This window comes from Indicator indicator, chromosome 1, assembly GCF_027791375.1.
Source record: "Indicator indicator isolate 239-I01 chromosome 1, UM_Iind_1.1, whole genome shotgun sequence".
Lineage (NCBI taxonomy): Eukaryota > Metazoa > Chordata > Aves > Piciformes > Indicatoridae > Indicator > Indicator indicator.
This window is the reverse complement of record NC_072010.1, coordinates 117,722,423-117,741,871: the sequence shown is the minus strand read 5'-3', so window position 1 is coordinate 117,741,871 and position 19,449 is coordinate 117,722,423. Positions and strand designations below refer to the sequence as shown.

Here is a 19,449-nt window from a genome sequence, read left to right as displayed (position 1 = left end):
CATCTGATCCAGCACACTCATTTACAAGTCAAAAAAGATTGAAACTTCACAGACTAATGACAACTGATGTGACAGCTGGGTGAGGATAAAAGGCTACCCCAGTCCATGTCTGTACAGATAGAAGTGGAATTTATTGCCAGTTCTGGGAGCACTGCAAAATGTGAAGAGGACTGCAGGTTTTCACTAGAGAGAGGTTATCTAACAGTAAAGCAGTTGGGTAGCAATAGGAACAAAGAGAGTCCCAACCTTCTCTCCACTCCAATGTTTAGATTTGCTCCTACTGGCTGCCAGCAGCGAATTACAAGTCCCCTTTTCCCAATGCAGTTGCAGCATAAGGCTCTGAAGGCCTGACTGATTCTGCTCCTACCAGTCCTAAATCACTATAATTTCATTGACACCAGTGGGGCTACGTGTGACCAACACCGGTGCCAGGGCAGAGCTCTTTTATCTCCCCACTGTGGATGCTAACACACTAGCTAAAAAGTGGTGCCTGTTATTGGTATGTGCTGCTATCCACGTGCATGCTTTGCTTCAACATGGTGTGGTTTGAAAATGCTGGAAGTGCTGAGACATTCCCTCACCCTTGAGCCAGGAGATGCCAAAGACACAGAAATGGTGGGCAGTAGTGCAAGATCTGGAGGTCCTCTCCATCCTTCTGTGCTGAGGGAGGATCAACCATGCTCAGATCCTGCAAGGTCATCTGAGCTTCACAGGACCATGCTTTGGACCTGGCATGACCTCTGCCACGAGGATGATCAGAGGGCTGGAGCTCCTCTCCTATGAGGACAGACTGAAAGAGGTGGGGATGTTCAGTCTGGAGAAGAGAAGGCTCCGAGGTGACCTTATTGTGGACTTCCAGTATCTTAAGGGGGCCTACAAGAAAGCTGGGGAGGGACTTTTTAGCATGTCAGGTAGTGATAGGACTAGGGGGAATGGAGCAAAACTAGAAGTGGCTAAATTCAGATTGGATGTTAGGAAGAAGTTTTACACCATGAGGGTGGTGAGAAACTGGAACAGGTTGCCCAGGGAGGTGATGGAAGCCTCATCCCTGGAGGTTTTAAAGACCAGACTGGATGTGGCTCTGGGCAACCTGATCTAGTGGGAGGTGTCTCTGCCCATGGCAGGGGGGTTGGAACTAGATGATCCTTGAGGTCACTTCCAACCCTCACAATTCTATGGTTCTATCATTTTTACATGTGGGGTTTTAGCAGCTGAGGGATATAGGCTCTGCATGAGTGCAAGATCCTGAACAAATGGGAGACAGTGCTGGAGGCCATGTTGAGTAGTTGCAAGCCTGTCTCTTCTCTGACCTGCAGGCAAAGTCCACATGGTGGTGATTGGGTCTGGCACGGGAGGCACTGTTACTGGCATTGGAAGGAAGCTGAAGGAGAAGTGCCCAGAGTGCAAGGTGAGCTGGGAGGCAGAACTGCCCACTGGGAGCCACGTCCCCTGGGTTTGTGCTTTTGACCAAGTATAACCCCATGGCTCACCTGAGCTAGCAGCTGCTGTCTTAACCTATTTGTTTTTTCACAATGAGCTTGTCTTTTGCTGGAAGTAATTATGCTCAGATTGACCTAGATCCATTGAGTGCCCTAGAAGTCAAAAGCTCCCTGGCTCCATCACTAATCCCACGCTGGCTGGTGTTGTGCCCTTTGCAGGACACTGTCAGACATCCACTGCCGAAGTGGCTGGCCCAGCTGACAGCATTGCTCTACCTGCTGAAAGTTTCTCTTCTGGCAGCTCTGCGGGGGCACAGAGTGTGCAAGTGCCTCTCCTGTGCCTCCCTGCCTTATGGCTGACACCAGTCAGAGGTGCTCATTCTGCAGAGCTTGTGCTTCAAGGCAGTCTGGAGGAGGCTTGACAGTTAACTGTCTCTTCAATGTGTGAGCGATCCCCCATCCACCAGAAGCAAATTGAGATGGTGTGGACTCAGCCGTTGAAGGACCTGAGCATGAGCATTACCTCACTGACTGCTTGAAGCTGAGTGGACCCATGTAATCCTCCCTTCCTCAGATGTGTGCTGAAACAGATGAGCTCAGCTCAGATGTAAAACCATAAGCAGCCAGGGAGGTGCAGTGTCAGCCAGCACAGCTAGATCCAGGAAGGATGTCTGTAGCCACAGGTTCCCACAGGTTTAAGCTAGCTGGCTGGCTTTGCACTGGGGCAGGTTAAGGGTCACTCATACTGTCCTAAGGGTTGAGGTTTGGAAGTAGCAGGCTCTGCCAAAGAGGTGATGACAAACACTCTGAGAGTGGTAAGTGGTAATTTTAAGCCACCAGCCATTGTGCATCAGATAAACACCACTTAGGATCTATTAAAAAAGCCAGTGGGAAACAGAACCTCTTCATCCTGAAAGATTTCTTCTCTGCCAGTGGATAGGAATATTATTGAATATCATGGGAAGGAAAACGTTGCTGAAAAGAGTGTGGGTAGTTTTTCCTTTGACTCGTGTGTGTGACTATTTCTGAACTCTCTTTGTGTTTAACAAAACTTCCTTCTCTCACAGATCATTGGCGTAGATCCTGATGGTTCCATCGTTGCCCTGCCCAGTGAGTTGAACAGAACAAACACCCTGACCAGTGAGGTGGAGGGCATTGGGCATGACTTTATCCCTACTGTGCTTGACAGATCAGTAAGTAGCCATGTGGTAAAAGGCCTCTCTCTGATCTTTGGCTTTGCATCCAGCCTACTCCCAAGTTCAGAGGTTCAGAGGTTCAGAGGTTCAGAGCTCTGCCACTGGGCTGCAGCACAGCCCTATGGCTACTTGTGCACCTTCCTGGTGCAGAACAAGCCTTTGTGGCAGGATGGGGTCCCAGCACTGAAGCATGTCTCTGAGAAAATCTGTGTATAACTGACCTACAAGGAGAAGGCAAATACAGGGGCAAATGAGGAATATGGCACAGTACCAACTTCCTCAACTCAGCCTCACCAACGTTCAGAGCTTGCTTCCTTTGCTATGCTCACACACAAGAGATCAGTGCCCTGGCTGCTCTTCATTCTGCTGAGCCTTCGCTGTTGCAGGCACCACACAGAGAGCAGAAAATTTGCACCATTTGTGGGCCATGTAAGAGGACAGATCATGAACCTCATACCACTTCTGGTCAGGTTTCTTCTCTGTGTAGCAGTAGCCACCAGGCAAAGAGGTTTAATGCCCTAATTCAAGTTGCTATGCTCCCTTGGCTCCTTCCTTAGAAAGATCTCCCACAGCCTTATGCCTCAGATTCTTCTCAGATGTTCAGTGTATGTCTGCTGTTGGCACATGGCTTTAGAGCCATGACCTGTAATAACCCAGAACTCTTTTTGCAATTGAATCTGATTTTGCCTGCCAAAATTGGACCATTGTTGTAGCCTGGTCAGAATATCATGAACACCATTCCCTCTTCTGTGTCCTGACTCTGGACCTCCAAGGAAAAACTGGAGGGGGTGACTGCAAGTGAGGATAAACCCTCCAAACCAAGGATGACCCGACAAGTATCTTTGCTTTCAAGTGTAGGAAGCAGCAGCGAGCTGCCAGATGTTGTAGGCATCAGGATCACAGCATGAGTCAAGGGGTCAGGACAGCCCAAAACACCATTTTGAAGACCCAGCTTTCTTGTTTTCTCTTCAGGTGATTGATCAGTGGTATAAGTGCAACGATAGAGATTCGTTTCTCATGTCTCGCAGGCTGATCAGAGAGGAAGGATTATTGTGTGGTAAGCACCAATGGCAACAGCTGCCTCTCCTGACAAACTTTCTCAACCTCATCCTTTTGGGACCAAAATGCTTTGGGGTAGGAGCACTCTTCACTTCGTATCTGCTAGGTTAACAGGGTTGAATGGTCAAAACCCCCCTCCCCACCTCAGCATGAGGAGGAACTTCTTAGTGTGAGGGTCACAGAGCACTGGAACAGGCTCCCCAGAGAGGTTGTGGAGTCTCCTTCTCTGGAGACTTTCAAGACCTATCTGGATGTGTTCCTGTGTGACCTGTGCTAGATGCTATGGTCCTGCTCTGGCAGCGGGTTGGACTCAATGATCTTCGGAAGTCCCTTCCAACCCCTAACATCCTGTGATCCTGTGAAACCCTGAGCTGGTCTGTAAGTCTCTGTAGACTTCAGAGGTGTGGCAGTGGGGCCGTGGTCTGAGATCTGACTCATCTGCCACAATAATTATAGAAGCAATTCTATAATTGGCACTTTTGCAATGGGGCACTTTCGCACATGGAACTGGATCTTCAGGCCTAATCCTGTGCAGTGTAGGGTTACATGGGCTGATGAGAGTATTAGTGGGGCTTGGGGCAGGACAGGTGGGCTAAAACTGCTGCTCTGCTAAGAGCTCTGTGAGGCTGTACTCTCTGTTGTTGAACAGTTGCCATGCTAGAAGTGCCAGGTTTGGACCAGGAAAGTTTGAAAGTAAAGAAAGCGTGAGGTGTTCTTACTGAGCATTTCTCCCTGTGCCAACAAGCTGTAAGTAATCCCACTGGCTTTCCAAAATGAACAGTTGCCCTCAGACAAACCCTGCCTCTACCCAAAGAGCTGCTATACAGCATCAGCAGTTTTCAGCCTTCCCTGTCACCGAGCAGATAGCTACAGGCTTGCAGCCAGGAGCAGACAATATCAGAGAGTTGTGGTTACAGCTGATAAAAGTCCTGAGCACTCACACCCAGGGAGCCGGCAAAAGATCAGGCCATTGGTAATGAAACACTTGAATGTTGATTTAACCTGGCAGACACAGAGACACTGTGTTTCAACAGAAACCACCTTGCTGAACTCAACTCTAATTTGTGAATAGCTTCAATGTTCCCTGAACTGCATTTTTCAGGGCCTTTCTTCATTTGTTTGAGAAGCGTGACCCAGTGATAATCAACCTGCTGTAAAGTACGTGCTGCCTCGAGTGCAGTGTGTAACTGGCACATAGAGATAGTGGAGTGTGTTTGACTTTCAGCACTGGTGGAAGGATTGCCTCTGTGAGGCAGGGACCTGCCTTCCCTACGTGCAACCAACCACCTGTGTGCACACAGACATGGGGAGTGTTTCGGTCTTCCCATCACTCTGGCCTGGTATTCCAAGCATGAATGTAATGTTTATGGTTTTTTCAGTCTTTACAATGTGTTTAAAGCCAGTCTTTGATTGCCAAGTATGTCAGCCAGAAGCTCTAGATTTGGCATGGTCCTCTCCTCACCCAAAGGAAGGGTCTGGGATGGGCAGCAGTGGCATGAATGTCCCTCTGTAGAATCTTTCAGCCTTTGGCCTGCCCACAGAGTCACCACAAGAAGTGGTTCATGAAGTTCGTAAGGTGACTTTTGTGCTGCCTGAAAAGCCCATTGCCAAGAGCCACTACATGAATATGTTCCTTCAGTCCCTACCTCTTCCTGACCTTAAAGCCTGCAAGGGTGTGGGGCTAAATGTCCTCCCAGCCCCAGTGTCTTGAGCTCCCCTGGTGCACTAGGTGCCACCTTTGCTACTGCTTTGCCTGGGCACTTCTGTGCTGTTAACTGGGGCAGTGCTATGGCACGCACACCCCAGCACTTTGGTCTTACACTGCTGCTCTTTCTCTTCTTGGCACCTGTCAGGTGGCAGCTCAGGCAGTGCCATGTCTGTTGCTGTGCAGGCTGCCCAGGACCTGAAGGAAGGCCAGCGCTGTGTTGTTATCCTGCCTGACTCTGTCAGAAACTACATGTGAGTTTCTTGCTTCCTTGCTTCCTCTCCAGTGCTGGGCTGGGACCTTCCACAGCCTTCTCCTTCACTCTCTGTATATGTTTCAGGCTGACCCTTCAGTGACATGAGCTTAGCACTGCTGAGCCCAGGTGGTGTGGGTTGCTGGAAAAGTACAGAATCATAGAAAGGTTTGGGTTGCAAGGGATGCTTAAAGGCTGTCTAGTTCAATGCCCCAACAGTCACCAGGGACATCTTTAGCTAGACTGGGTTGCTTAGAGTCGCATCCAACCTGACCTTGAATGTTTCCAAGGACAAGGCATCCACCATCTTTCTGGGCAACCCATTACAGTGTTTCACCATCCTCATTGTAAGAAATGCCTTCCTCACATCCAGTCTAAATCTACAATTGATCTGCAAACCACTCCAGTAACTCTCATAGCATGGCACTTGGAGTGACCCCAGAGCTGAGAGTCTCTCTCAAGCAGCTCACAGGGTTAAAAAAATAAGCAATGGGGAGAAATAGTGTCCCACCAGGGCAAGCACCAAGGGCTGTGTTGTGACACATGGGTTTTATTTTCTCTTGTCACTGAATTACTGCACAGAGCAGGAATCAGTTGAGCTACAGTTTTTGAGCCTAAGGTTAGGCAGGCAAATAGCTGGCATGCTTCTAAGAGTTACTGAGCACCCTCAGCTTCTGTTGCCCTTAAAAGGGAGTAAGAGCAGCCAGCTGCAAAAATCGTGGGAGCCCCAGGGCAGTACTGCAGTCCAGTGCATGAAACAAATCAAGACTTCTCTTGGAAGGCTCACAGACCCACTCTTTGTTGGTGATTTCTAGGTCCAAATTTGTGAATGACAAGTGGATGATAAAAAATGGCTTCCTAAATGACATCCAGGAGGACAAGCCTTGGTAAGACAACTTCCACCAGTATGAACTGTGCTGAGGGAATCAGCTTTCTGAGTCTGGAAATTGCTATCTTAAAAGGAAACTCTTCTCTTTTAGTATTTATTAAAAATACAGTTAAGTATAGATCCCTTTTGGGAGTCCATAATGCCAGCTCCCCTCTTTAGAGTGGTTAGGTATCCCAGATCTTCAATAAAAATCTGTAAAGGAGACATTTCTGTCCTGGAGTTGCCAAGCCTCTCCCATGTGCCAGTCATTGCCCAGACCACCTTAACCTTGCCAAGCAGAACCACTCAAAACCTCATCTACTCCACAGCTGATGTTCAAACAAACATTGGGCCAGAGGGGAGATGAGTCCCTCCTGTAGGAAGCACCCTTTCAATCAGCTCTGGAGGTCTTTTCAGGCACAGGCCAGGAACTTTTCACATTCCAGAGCTGTGGGCCAGAAAAATGACCAACTCAGCTGTCTGTTGCACACCATGAGGAAAGAGTCCCTTTAAGGCAGGGAATCCCAGGCAAACCTCTGATGCCAGTGGGCATGTGGCTGAGCAAATGCTGGCTCTTTAGAAAATGACTGTTGTCACTTTAAAGACAGCAGGTATTGTTGATGTCACCTGTTCCTCTGGGTTGCTGCAACCAAAGGTGACTGCAAACTATTTCCTAAAGAGTTCATACATTTCCAAGGGCTCCCATGACTGGTTAGAACTGCTGCTGGCTCTTCCAGCCTCTAGCATTGCCCTGCCCTTTCTGGGAGGACAAAGGGCTGAGATGAGTTGGGAGTTGTCTGTTGCCACCCACAAACAGTCATAGCTTGTCCCTCCTAAGCCACACAAGCACCTCTGTAAGGCTCTCTCTTGGAGGAGCTGCAGTGCTGCCTTTGGAGGGCCAAGGATACAAACCAAAGAAGTGAAACTGCTGGGCTTCTCCACTCAAGAGCTTGAAGTGAAGGCCTCAGTAGCTTCTTTGGATTCAGGACAGCTCAGCACCTTACCAACCACTGGCCTCAGCCTTTCCTCTGGAGCTGTGTGAACGCTGGGCATGGGGAAACCTTGGCTTCAACAATACATGGTCACAGTGGGCTTGTGGCATTATTGCTTTGGGGCTAGGAGTGTGGCAAGCTTTGCAGGCAGGCAGAATATCTCTGAGTGGTTGCTCTGACTTCTGCTGGCCTTGCTTCCCTGAGCAAAGCCCACAGCCACACAGCAGAGAGTAACTGTTTGCTCTTGCCATTTGTCTTTCAACAGGTGGTGGAACATCAAGGTGCAGAAACTAAATCTCTCAGCCCCTTTCATTCTCCTTCCAGAAGTCAGCTGTCAAAAGGCAATTGAGATCCTTCAGGAGAAGGGATATGACCAAGCTCCTGTAGTTTCTGAATCAGGGTAACTAATTCTGCTCATTACAGAGATGGCCATTCTCATAGGAAAAACAGCCATGATGAAACTAAAGAGAAAGTTCCATTTACTCCTGCAGTGATGGGGCTCTTACATTGGCTTCTGTGATGCACATCCTGCAAATATCAATCTGCTTCTTTGTGAAAATTCATCAAAAATACTCCTTGTAAATGAGATAGTTAAAGTCAAAGCCCTTCAGACCCAGCAGAGGTTGGGTCAATACACAGAAAAAAGGAGACCAGAGGAGAGGTGAGGACTGGATGGGAAACCCACTTAAATAAGCAACAGGGGTTCCACAAGCTTTCCTTCTCCCAGCTGTGAAGCCCTGGACTGCAGTAGCAGACTTTAGCTACTGTTCAACCAACAGCTTGGTGAGGGAAAGGATCTTCTTGTCCTTCTCAGATAAGGAGAAACCCGTTGCCTTCTGCTAAAAGCAGCAGCAATTTAGTCACTGCCTTCAGGGGGAGCAGTTCAGTCCCTACATAAAACATGTGTCCTGCCTCAGGTCTGGCCTTCTGGAAAGCACTCTGTTCCCTCACAGGTTTATTTTGGGTATGGTGACCCTCAGCAATACCCTCACCTCGGTTCTGGCTGGAAACGCACAGTTCTCGGACCCTGTTACAAAGGTCATCCACAACCAGTACTCAAAGGTAACACTGAGGCTGTGGCTGGTGTCAAGCAGTGTTCAGGGGCAGGGAGAGGTGCACCACCACCCTAAGGTGTGAGAGGAGCTGGAAGAAGAGGTCAATAAAAAGACAGGGAGAGGTGGGGAGTGTGATGGAGAAAACAGGGAGGTGAGAGTGAGAACCAGCACCTGCCAAAAAGCTGTTGAGCCTGTGGGGTTCAGACATGGGAGCTTTCACACCAGGGAGCAAAGTCCGTGCATGTCCACCCCTAATCTTACTTTGCCAGAAGATTTTACCCAGCTGTGGGGTTGGCACCTTCTGAAATCAGAGTCCAGCTATTGCCAGAGCACAGCAGGGCTGGGGGTACAGGCACACACTCTGATGAAACACAGGGCAGGTCCTGTGGATGTGCAGGCGAGGGATGCCTGGGTTGTATGACCACCAGTGGCCCAGAGATGAAGTAAATGGATGGTGTTTTAGCAGAACTGGAGGCATCACCTCATGATGGTCCATGGAAGCCCTTTGGGCTGAGGGGAGACATCACTGTGTTTTGGCTACAGCAAAGCCAGGTCTGCAGGTTGCCTGCATCCCCTTCAATGTCCCCAGGACAGTGCAGGTGGATGAGGCACCCCTGAGCCAGCAGGGTGCCATCCTGCCCACTCATGACTAGTCAAAGCCAAGAGTCAGGCTCCACACCACTGTCCTTTAGGTGTAAAGTGAAACACGGTAATGTGTCTCTTTGTCCTGTTTAGATTGGCCTGGAGAACAGCCTTGGGAAGCTTTCCTGCATCCTGGAGAACGATCACTTTGCTGTGGTTGTTCACGAGCAAACGCAGTGTAGGTATCTGCAGAAGCACTTATAGGCTTGGCATGAATGCTTGAGACAGGAAAGGGAAATGCTCAAACTTGGTAGGTAGCTTGGCTGCCATCAGCACAGCTGCTCCACATGTCTGGCCCCTGAGCCTTTGCAGGAAGGATTTCTGCCCCTTTGCTCTGCAAAGCTGTGGAACTGCCAAATATTCACCCATTTCCTTTCCTGACACCACAGGGATGAGGGGAGAAGTGGGAACCCTTAACCACAGGAGTCTGGAACTAGCACACTTCTGGGTGTGTGTCCTACAGGAGCACTTCCAAGATCCTGGCCATGGGAGCTGTGTTGTTCCCCCATGCAGGTGTGACAGTGAAGCATCTACCAACTCCATGACCTCCCTTCATCTCATGGTTTCCCTGGAAATGCATTTTTGAGGATGGGAAGATACTCATCATGGGATTTTGTTTGGTCCCCTCTGATAGAGAAAGTGGACTGTAGGTAGCAGCTTGAGGTGCAGTGCCTCTGTTGCACAGCTGTGGGTTCAGCCCTCCAGTACTTTAGTCTCTTGACCTTGAATTCAAATCACTGCCTGTCTGGTTGTGGGCAGCAGAGGAAACAAAGGGGAAGTTAAGAATCTCTGTAGACTTAGTATCCCAAGGGAAATGTGCAAAGGAGCATTTGGGCACATGAGATAAACCTTAGGCGGAATTCAGTTGTGTAGTTATAAGGGAGCAAGCCACACAGCCTCATCCCACTGCTTAGAGACCATCTTTTGTGCATAATCCAAGGCTGTGCCATCTGAACACAGCTGTTCCCACTTGCCACCTCTGGAGATGCAGCCCCAAGCTGTCCTTACTGGTGTGTGCCCCAATGGGTCTGGGTAAATTGATATGCTAAGGGAACCTTGCTGAGTGCTCTGAGACACCTTCCCTGGACGTCCATGATAAGTCAAGAAAGCTGGAAACAGATGTGTTGGACAGTGAGGAAACCCTGTGGCAGGGGCACATGAGTCAGGGGTCAGGAAGCACAATGCACACTGCTCTGTGAAGCCTGGGGCATCTGTGTATGAGCCTTACCTGGACCCTGGCTGAGCACAGAGGTGCTCTGCAAGTTCAGGAGCACCATTACAACAGTCTAACAAAGCAGCTGTACCAGCAGCTTTGATTTACTCTCAAGGCACTGTGCAGCCACCCCCTCTCCAATGAAGCAAAGGGTTGCTGACACATTGATGGCAGCAGGGATCACACCTTATTGCTCCCCTGACCAAAAACAGGTATGGTGGCAGGTGCTGTTCTGCAAATCTGACCTAACACACCTTTCCAGTGTAATTATACCACAAAACTTCTAGAAGTACAGATTTGGCCTTACCTTGAGGGAGTTGCTTTGTTTAAAACATTAGCAAGATGAGAAAAGCAGCCAGAAAGCCCAGTCATCTACATCAGAGCTGAAGGCTGTCATTACACTGATTTCATGGCATTGCACACTGAACATGCAAAGCATTCCTGTGTTGAGCACTATACAATACTGCACTCTATCAAAGACAAGGAACAACAGATACAAGCTCGAGCATAGAAGATTTCACCTCAACATGAGGAGAAACTTTACATGAGGGTGACAGAGCACTGGGACAGGCTGCCCAGAGAGGTTGTGGAGTCTCCTTCTCTGGAGACTTTGAAAACCCACCTGGATGCATTCCTGTGCAGACTACCCTAATTTGGCAGAGGGGCTGGACACCATGATCTCTGGAGGTCCCTTCCAACCTCTGATGTACTGTGGTACTGTGAACTTGGGCCCTCCAAAACTCACCCCATTCAAACATCCCAGCCCCCCTGCTTGTATTTCCATGGCCTGCTGCCCTGAAGCCTCAGCAGCCCTAAAACTGCCTTGCAAGTCCAGACACCTTCCCACAAAATGTTACAAACAAAATTTTGTCATTCAGAACTACCTTTGATGCACATTTCCAATTTTCCCACCAAAAATAATGCTAGGAAGGATTTCCTTTCTCAGCTATGTTCATAGAATCATAGAATTCATAGAATCATAGAATCAGAATCATAGAATCATAGAATTTGTAGAACCATAGAATCATAATCATAGAATCATAGAATTCACATAATCATAGAATTCATAGAATCATAGAATCATAGAATAGTCTTGGTTGGAAGGGACCTCCACAGGTCATTATTTTATGTAGCCATAGAATAATGAAAATCTGTTTTGTAGCACATTTTGTTATAAATCAAGTGGCATCAGCAAATTAAATGCCACCCCCCCAAAAATGTATCAGCCAGCTGTATGCAGTGCCTCTTGCTCTGCTTTTCAAACAACCTCCTTTTTCTTTTCCAGAGCTGCTGTTTTAATGTCGTCACAGTTACCCTCTTATTTATTACTTTCTTGACACACCTTCAGAGCTTGCATTTTATCTTGTGTTTGGGCTCTGGTGGCTAATTTTATTTTTATTTAAGAAAAACATTTCTCAGGTAGTTAAAGTGATTGTTGCAATGCTGTTTTATTAAGGGTGCTGTAGGACATTATGAGAACAGAGCAGAAAGCGTCTCACTGCTGCTCTTGGAGAGTCTCATTAGTTTGGCATGAAAAGTTTTGTGGTGATAGAAGCAGGACTGGAACAGAGGTTGGGTAAAAACACCTGGGAAATGAAGTTTCCTGCTCTGGTAAAGAGTGCATTATTTGCAGCTAAACCCTCTCTGATGTGATCCCAGTAACCTGACTGAAGCTGCATCAGTGGATGTTGAGGCAGAGCAGAGACAGCTGCTGTGCCCACTGAGGTTTTCTCTAAATAAACAAATAGCCTCTGCGCAGCTGGGTGGGGGGTCTCATTATTAACTTTTTTTTTTTTCTTTCCCCCACTAAATTGGCATTTTCTGTGTTTACAGTCAATGGAAATGGCAGTTCCCTCAGGAAGCAGGTGGTGTTTGGTGTGGTGACAGCAATGGACCTCCTCACCTTTGTCAGTAGAGATGACAAGAAGGAGCACCTCAGCTTGGCTGCAGCCACCTCCTCTTCCCCGGCAGGGCCAGCTGCATCCCCCACACCTGAACCACCTGGCCAAGAGTGTTTGTAGGACTAACCCAGCTGAGATTTTCTCAAAATGACTAGGTGAAAATTGTAATGTAATAACCATTTGTTCACTAAATGCCACCCAGGCTGTCACTGAAGAGATGATAACTAAAGAAATTGTGTTTAATAGCCGTGTGTAGTTACACCAATCTTCCCAGAGCTGGAGAGATAACATGAAGGAGTTTGGCAGGAGATGTTTTTTGCTGCCCATATTTTAGCAGGTGGAGGGGGACTGCTGTCTTTGCTAGCAGCAGCTGCCTATGCACTGCCAGTGTTGTGACTGCTGTGACTTGTCGTGGACCCACCAGGGCTGGAGCCTCTTTCTGCCATGAGAAGTTCCAGCCTTCTCGAGGGCTGGGGGCAAGACACATCACAGCTGCACCCTCCTGCTCCTTTCCACTCCTCACAGGGAGGGCTGCAGACAGCCCCCAGAAAACCACCCCCTTCTCACCCTCAGCTCCATTTGGGGGCCAAGGAGGCAGCTTCTTCCACCCCAGGGAGGAGTGTAAGAGGCAAGGCCCCAGAGGAGTTGTGAGGAGGACGGTGGGTGGGACATGGCACCCTGGTACACAAAAGCTAGGGAGCTAGGAAAGCATGGGTGGGAGGAATGGGAAGGAACGGCTGAGGGCAGTGACAGGCAAGTGGGATGAGTTACTGGGCTGCTGGGAAATGATTGTTCCTCTAGTGACAACTGGGTTTTGGAAAGTACCTTCCTCACACGTGGGGGAGCTGGCATCACTGGGTGTCTCATACATGGTCCTGTGGGAGGAGGCAGTGAACTGAACCTGTTCAAGAAGTAAAGACTCATTTGCGTGATACAGTAACTGGGAGAGGCAATATGGCATCATCCCCTTGTACTGTAACAACCATCTCATGAATATTTGTCCTGAGAGCTCATTAGTGAGGAGTACAGGAGAAGGAGAGGTTGATCTTAACTTTGATGTCAGAGTATTGTGTTCCTGGAACGAATAATGAAGGTCAGAAGAGCCATTTGCCATGGCTGCAAAAACCATAAATGAAAGTACTTGTGAAAGGAGGGCTGAAGAAATCAAGCTGTGAAGTGCCTTGAAACCTGGCTTGGGGCAGCTGCTCTCACAAGATGCAAAGAGCTTTGCAACCTTTCCATAAGTCTCAGGAGCTGCTCCAAGGGGACAAGAATCAATTTTGATTTTGGCTTGCTGCTAAAATCAGCAATCAATCTGATCTAGTTTGTAGGAGACTTTCATTAAAGTCTAGGTTGCTGAAGAATTTATATTTGGGTGGAGCATCCCTGCTGTCTTTTGCTTCCAGAGTGCCACAAGCTCTCACAGATCTTCTGTGAATTTTTACTCATATTTATCCAGAAAAAGTAAAAACTGATTAGCTCAGCCTCAGTGCAGTGAATTTATTTTAGCAAATCTGTTGCAGACTGAAGGATACTAGCCTGTGTGTGTATTCCAAATTCAAATGTCCCATAATTCTGTGAAGCTCAGAACTGACTCTGAGTCTGGACCACGTTGAAGCCTGGGACATGCCAGACCCTTCCTGGACACCCTTAAATGCATTATGCCTCCCTGAGCAGTAGACCTGGCTGCAAGAGAAGGAGTGGGGATCTGCCTTCACCTGACAGCCTGAGACACCTCTCTCTTTGCAGGGAGCTGCCCTTCACTGGGGGTTGGGATCCTCCCTTCCAACCCCCAGATTCCCCCCCCCCTTATGCAAGTACCTCAGTGGGAAGGCTCTTCTCCCAAAGGCAGCAGATGAGTCTTAAGGTCAAGCGTGATACAGCTCCTTGGACAGCTCCAGAGCTATGAGCACCTCTGAAGAGGTGATTTGCCCCTCTCTGGGGACTACTGCCACCCTGCCCCAGAGGAAACCTCTCTAAATGCACATGGAAAAGGGACCCTGCATGCTGGGCAGGTCTCTCCCAGAGGATTAGAGAAGCTTTAGGATGTTTAGGAGTTGCACCTAAGAGCTTTGCATCAGGAATGTTAGCTCCAGGCTGCTGCTGTGTGTGCATGCAAACAGGAGCTTAAGACAACTTTCTAGCAGTGGCCAAGGCCATGGAGGCATGGCTTGTCCTCTCAGAAAGGTTTTTGCAAGAGATGTCCCCTTGCTGTGAGTTTGAACAGAAACAAATCCAATATATGATGCATGTGAAGGGGACAACTGCAGAGCAGGCTGTGAGGGGGCCATGCACTCACCTGCACAGGGAGAATGTGGCAGCTCTGGGAAAAAACAACCAGGTGACTGCCTGACAGCAGGGAATGACTGCCCAGACTTCTGCTGCCCTGAAGCTCCTCTCAGTCTGACAGTCCCAGCACTGCAGGATGGTGGCTGCTAACCGCAGTCAGGCTGCAGGAGAGCTGCACTTTGGCAGAGGCTGAATAATAACCTTGAATAGCTCCATCCCTGGAGGTTTTTAAGGCCAGCTGGATGTGGCTCTGGGCAGCCTGATCTAGTGTGAGGTGTCCTTGCCCATGACAGGGGGGGTGGAACTTGATGATCCTTGAGGTCCCTTCCAACCCTAACAATTCAATGATTCTAATATTTACAACGATTTTTGTTGGTTGGCTGTGAATGTGGCAACTAAGAAAGCTGGATGTGAGTTCTGGGCATTTCAGAATTGCTCCACCTGAGGTGCTCCGAGGACTCCTAGCCCCAGGGGATGCCTGCAGCAGGCACATCCCATAGTGGTGTTCTCCTGGCCAGGGGTGCTGCTATTGTATCTGCTGTAGTTTGACACCCTAAGGATGCAAATGCCCCACAGCATGCAATCCCCAGGGTGGAGCGCTGCCTCCCAGGCACCCTGGGGTGCAGGGTTGGGTGTACAAGTTGGTGAGAAGGCCTGGCTGGTGCCATCATGACCACCATGTGTCTGGGTTGGAAAAAGCCTCAGGAAGCAGGGGGAAAGGTTTCATTTGCCTTGACTGCGTAAGTCCCCTCAGGATCTGTAAACACACACAGTACCATTGACAGCTGCAGGACCAAGAGCCAAGTGGTGCATCTGCCACTCACTGTCCCTTCTCCCTGCTGCCCCAGGGCTGCCCCTGACTATGACACCCCCTTCCAGATAATTGGTCTTTTGAGCTCATTTCCTTTCCCTTGCCACTGAAGCCCTATCAGTCCATGGAGAGGTGGCCACCCAACTTGGTGTTCTCTGTGGTGTGAGAGTGCTGCATAGCTACCTGAGGAATAGGGTGGTAGGGTGAGGGGCAATGGCTTCAAACTAGAGAAGAGCAGATTTAGATTGGGTGTTAGGAGTAAGTTCCTTACCATGAGGGTAGTGGAACACTGCAACAGGTTGCCCAGGGAGGTGGTTGGGGCCCCATTGCTAGAGATATTCAAGGTGAGGCTCAACAGGGCTCTGGGCAGCCTGATCTAGTTGAGGATGCCTCTGCTGACTGCAGAAGGGGTTGGACTAGATGACCTTTGGAGGTCCCTTCCAACCCAGACCAATCTATGAATCTATGATTCTAGGGTATGTCCCAAGAAGGTCTATGTCCTTGTTGTGGGGTGCATCACTCCAGAGCTGGCTGCCTTCCACCCATGCTACCTCAACAGAGCTTTTAAATCATTCTGCTTTTCTTCTGGACGTTGTCCTTCGTGCCTCTGTTAGCCTGCAAGCACAGGAACATGCTGACGCTTGAAAAGCCCCTGACTGAAGCCTGCAGAGAGAGGCATGAGGAGAGAGAGCAGACGTGCAGACGGCTGGGAGATGTTGGATTAGTCTGCAGTCAGATGCACTAAACCAACACCACTAAGAAGATAAGCATCTTGCTGGCCCTGCCCAGCCACCTTTTGCATTATGGACTCTTCCCCGCCTTCCCCACCGGTGTTTCGTCATGGAACCACCACCGGCAGCACATAAATAGAGGGCCTGGGCAGGCTGTGGGCCGAAGACTGGAGACGCTGCTCACGGTCCTGCACTGCACCCCAGCACTTATCCTGCCTGCCCAGCCTCTCTGCAGGTAACCAGCACCCGTGGGGATGTGGGATGGGACAGGAGGGTAGCATCTTGGCCAGCCTGCAGCTTGGTTTCCCATCACTAAGGAGGAGGAGGAAGAGGAGGATTTTCACCAGGAAAAGAGGCCTGACATGAGCAGGAGGCTGCTCCTGCTGCAGCTGCCTAAGGACAAACTCAGTTTTGTGGGTTTGCTAGGAACCAGCTCTCTTGAAAGAGCTCAGTTTCATTGTCTGGGGGGGGGTCAAAGCTTTTGGTAGTGAATGGGGCTGCTGGGGTCAGACAGAGGCTTTGACTTAAACGGTGTCTGACGGCAGTGCGCTGCTCTGCCTGTGTGTGAAGCCCAGAGGAGTTGTGTGGATGAAGAGGAAAGCAGCTGGAAGGGACCCCTGGGCATGGGGCTGCAGAAGGGAGAGCCTTGGCGAGCAGCAGCCTTAACACAGGGAGGTGGTCTGGGCCCCATGCTGATCAGCACAGCCATCAGCCTGCTGGGAGGGGTGAGAAAGTAACCGGCAGGGTAAATGTGTGAATGAAACAAAGGGGCACAACAGGAACCTACAGCTAAGATGAGGCAACTACCAGTAACTTAAACAAGCAAGAGTTTGCTTTCAAAACAGGAAAGCTTTGAAGTCTTTGTTGGTTTTTTTTTTTTTCTCAAAATGAAGGCAGATGGCATCCATGCTTTCATTTTTTTTTCTTTATAGTGATGCAATTTGGAAGTATTTTTGCTTAAGGAAATGTTAAGAAGTAATTGCAAGAATTTGCATGTCTGCAAGAGTAGGAAATTTGGGCTATCAAATGCACAGCATGAAGGTAATGACATAATTGTAATCAAAAGCAGCACTGGGGCAACAGGAGAAAGACACCCAGCCTGCAAGGATCCAGTGCAGGAGGGAAGCAAGAGTATTTGATGCAGCACAATGCAGACAGGGAAAAGGCCTTTGAAAGTGCTGGCAACACCTAAGGAAATGTTTGCTCTTGAAAAGATGGTAGAAAGAGTCCTCAGCCTTGAATAGGAGAAGAGAGCCAGCATGAGCTGCCAGGCAGTGCTGTGCATCCCGGGAGGTGTAAGTGGAAGAGGAGGCATCAGGCACAGGGAGGGGATTTCGTGATGGTGAACAGCTCTTCACTTTAAAAAAGGCTGGCTGAAAAAAAATGAAGCCAGAGAAGAGAAGAGTCAGGCAGGAGTGCATGAGATCTGAAACATCTGCCTGGCAAAACCAAGGTTTTACAAATGGAAGCAAGGGTGAGGTGATGCCCCTGTCTCCCTGTGAGGGAGTAAGGTGGCTGGAAAAGGCAGGCAACGAGCTGCCAGGTGGTAAGTGGCACATCATGAGAGGCTGGGAGCAGGCACTGACCTAAGTCCAAGGTGAGGGAGGGTCCCAGCTGCAGTAGAAGCCACAGGGTGAGCCACCAAAGTGCTTCTCTGAGCCCTTCATGTGTCCATGACCGAATGCCTCCCAAGAGTACTATTCACTGAAATATAAACCATTAGCATCAATGCAGGTGTTAACACGTGCCATTTGCTAGCCAGGGCAACCATGCCAAACCTCAGTGTGTGCTGCAGTGTGCACTTTGCTAACCCAGTGCCCATGTTGCAGCCATCTGAGCACCTAGTGCATGGAGGTCACCTTGGTCAAGCCAGGATGAATTTTGGGCACACGATGTTGCCTTAGAGCAAACCAATCTAGTCCCAGCAAGCTGCAGATGATCAAAACGAGTGGGCATATCAGGAGAGGTGGCTGTGTCCTACTTGCTTCAAACCTTAAGACTGTCCACACTGAGGGAGTTTGGTGTGCCGTGCCCATCATGATGCCTATGCCTATCTCCTCCTTTCTCTCCCCAGAAGCATGGCTTTTGCTGGTGCTCTTTGCCTGCTGCTCACCCGCCTCCTGCTCTGCAGTGCTGCCCCGAAACCCACATGTGACCCCAGTACCTGCACCTCGTGCTCCGAAAGGGAGGTGGAGGAGCCAACTGCCGCTGCTGACAGCAGCTGCTGCCCCCAGTGCCCCCCAGCCTGCGCCTGCCCCCCCCACCTGGAGAACGACTGCAAGGTGCAAGGCTTCACCAGCGCTCACGTCCCCGCCGGCCGCTCCTTCTACATCGACTTTGCCCGCAAGCTGTGCACCTGTGGCCCTGATGGGGACATCACCTGTGCCTCACTGTGCCCTCGCCTGCCCCCCACTTGCCAGGCCGTGGGCAGCCCCGTGGCTGATGGCTGCCCCCGCTGCGTCTGCTACGATGAGGAGGAGATGGCAGTGCCTGCTGGCACCGTCATTGCCCAGGGCACCCAGGTTTGCACCTGCCCTCCTGAGGGGGGCCAGCTGCAATGCAGTGGTGGGGAGAGCAAGGAGTGAACCTCTCCTCTCTGCTGGCCAAGGGCAGGAGGACAGGGGAGCCTCTCTGGCAGCAGAAGGCTTTCTGCAGCGTGGGGCACTCTTGCTGAAAAGTGTTAAATGTTTCAAACTCCCCTAAAGGACTTGGCAATGAGTGTGGCTGTGCCACAGGGTGCTGGAGAGGTGCCACATTGCATGTCATGTATAGGCCAGGGCAAAGCATCTATAGAGGGTGAACTTTCTTTGTTGTGAGGTTTGTTCCACAGTGGTGGGCAGCAAGAGGGCAGGTCGCTGCTAACAGGTAAATGAAACAATGCAGTTATTTATTTGTAAAAGGACTGGGCTTTTGTGTCTGTTTATGGAGCCTGTGCATGCAGCTCGCTGGATAAACTTCCTCCTGGGAACCAGGTTTGTGCTTCCTGTAATTTCATCAAAGTAGTGGGACAAAAATCAGATGATTGGCTGGCATCCCCCTGTCCAGGCCTTTTTTGGGGTGTGAGGAGTAGGTAGACTGGCACATGGCTGTGTTCGTAGGAGGAAGGAACCCCCCACCTTGTGCCTCCATCCTCTAGAGCAAAGCCAGGAAGACTGTGTAGAGAGGGTTGGCAGTCAAGGGTCGATAACTCACGGACATCTCATGAAGCAGTTACCCAGGGCTGACCCCACGTCAGTCCTCATTGTGTCCTGTATCAGCAGGAATACCCCAAACTGCACATTGGTGACTACGTCCT

General features: G+C 49.7%; 1 protein-coding gene across 1 annotated transcript in view; it reads left to right on the top strand.

The window, feature by feature from the left end:
* LOC128977588 (cystathionine beta-synthase-like) overlaps positions 1-18,739 on the top strand; it is a 42,135-nt gene extending 23,396 nt beyond the window's left edge. Inside the window, 10 exon segments of the mRNA XM_054395213.1 lie at positions 1,317-1,408; positions 2,507-2,632; positions 3,608-3,692; positions 5,548-5,653; positions 6,468-6,539; positions 7,778-7,912; positions 8,466-8,574; positions 9,303-9,387; positions 12,256-12,439; positions 18,229-18,739. Coding sequence (XP_054251188.1) covers positions 1,317-1,408; positions 2,507-2,632; positions 3,608-3,692; positions 5,548-5,653; positions 6,468-6,539; positions 7,778-7,912; positions 8,466-8,574; positions 9,303-9,387; positions 12,256-12,439; positions 18,229-18,739 — 1,505 coding nt within the window.
* The last annotated feature ends 710 nt before the right edge of the window (positions 18,740-19,449 follow it).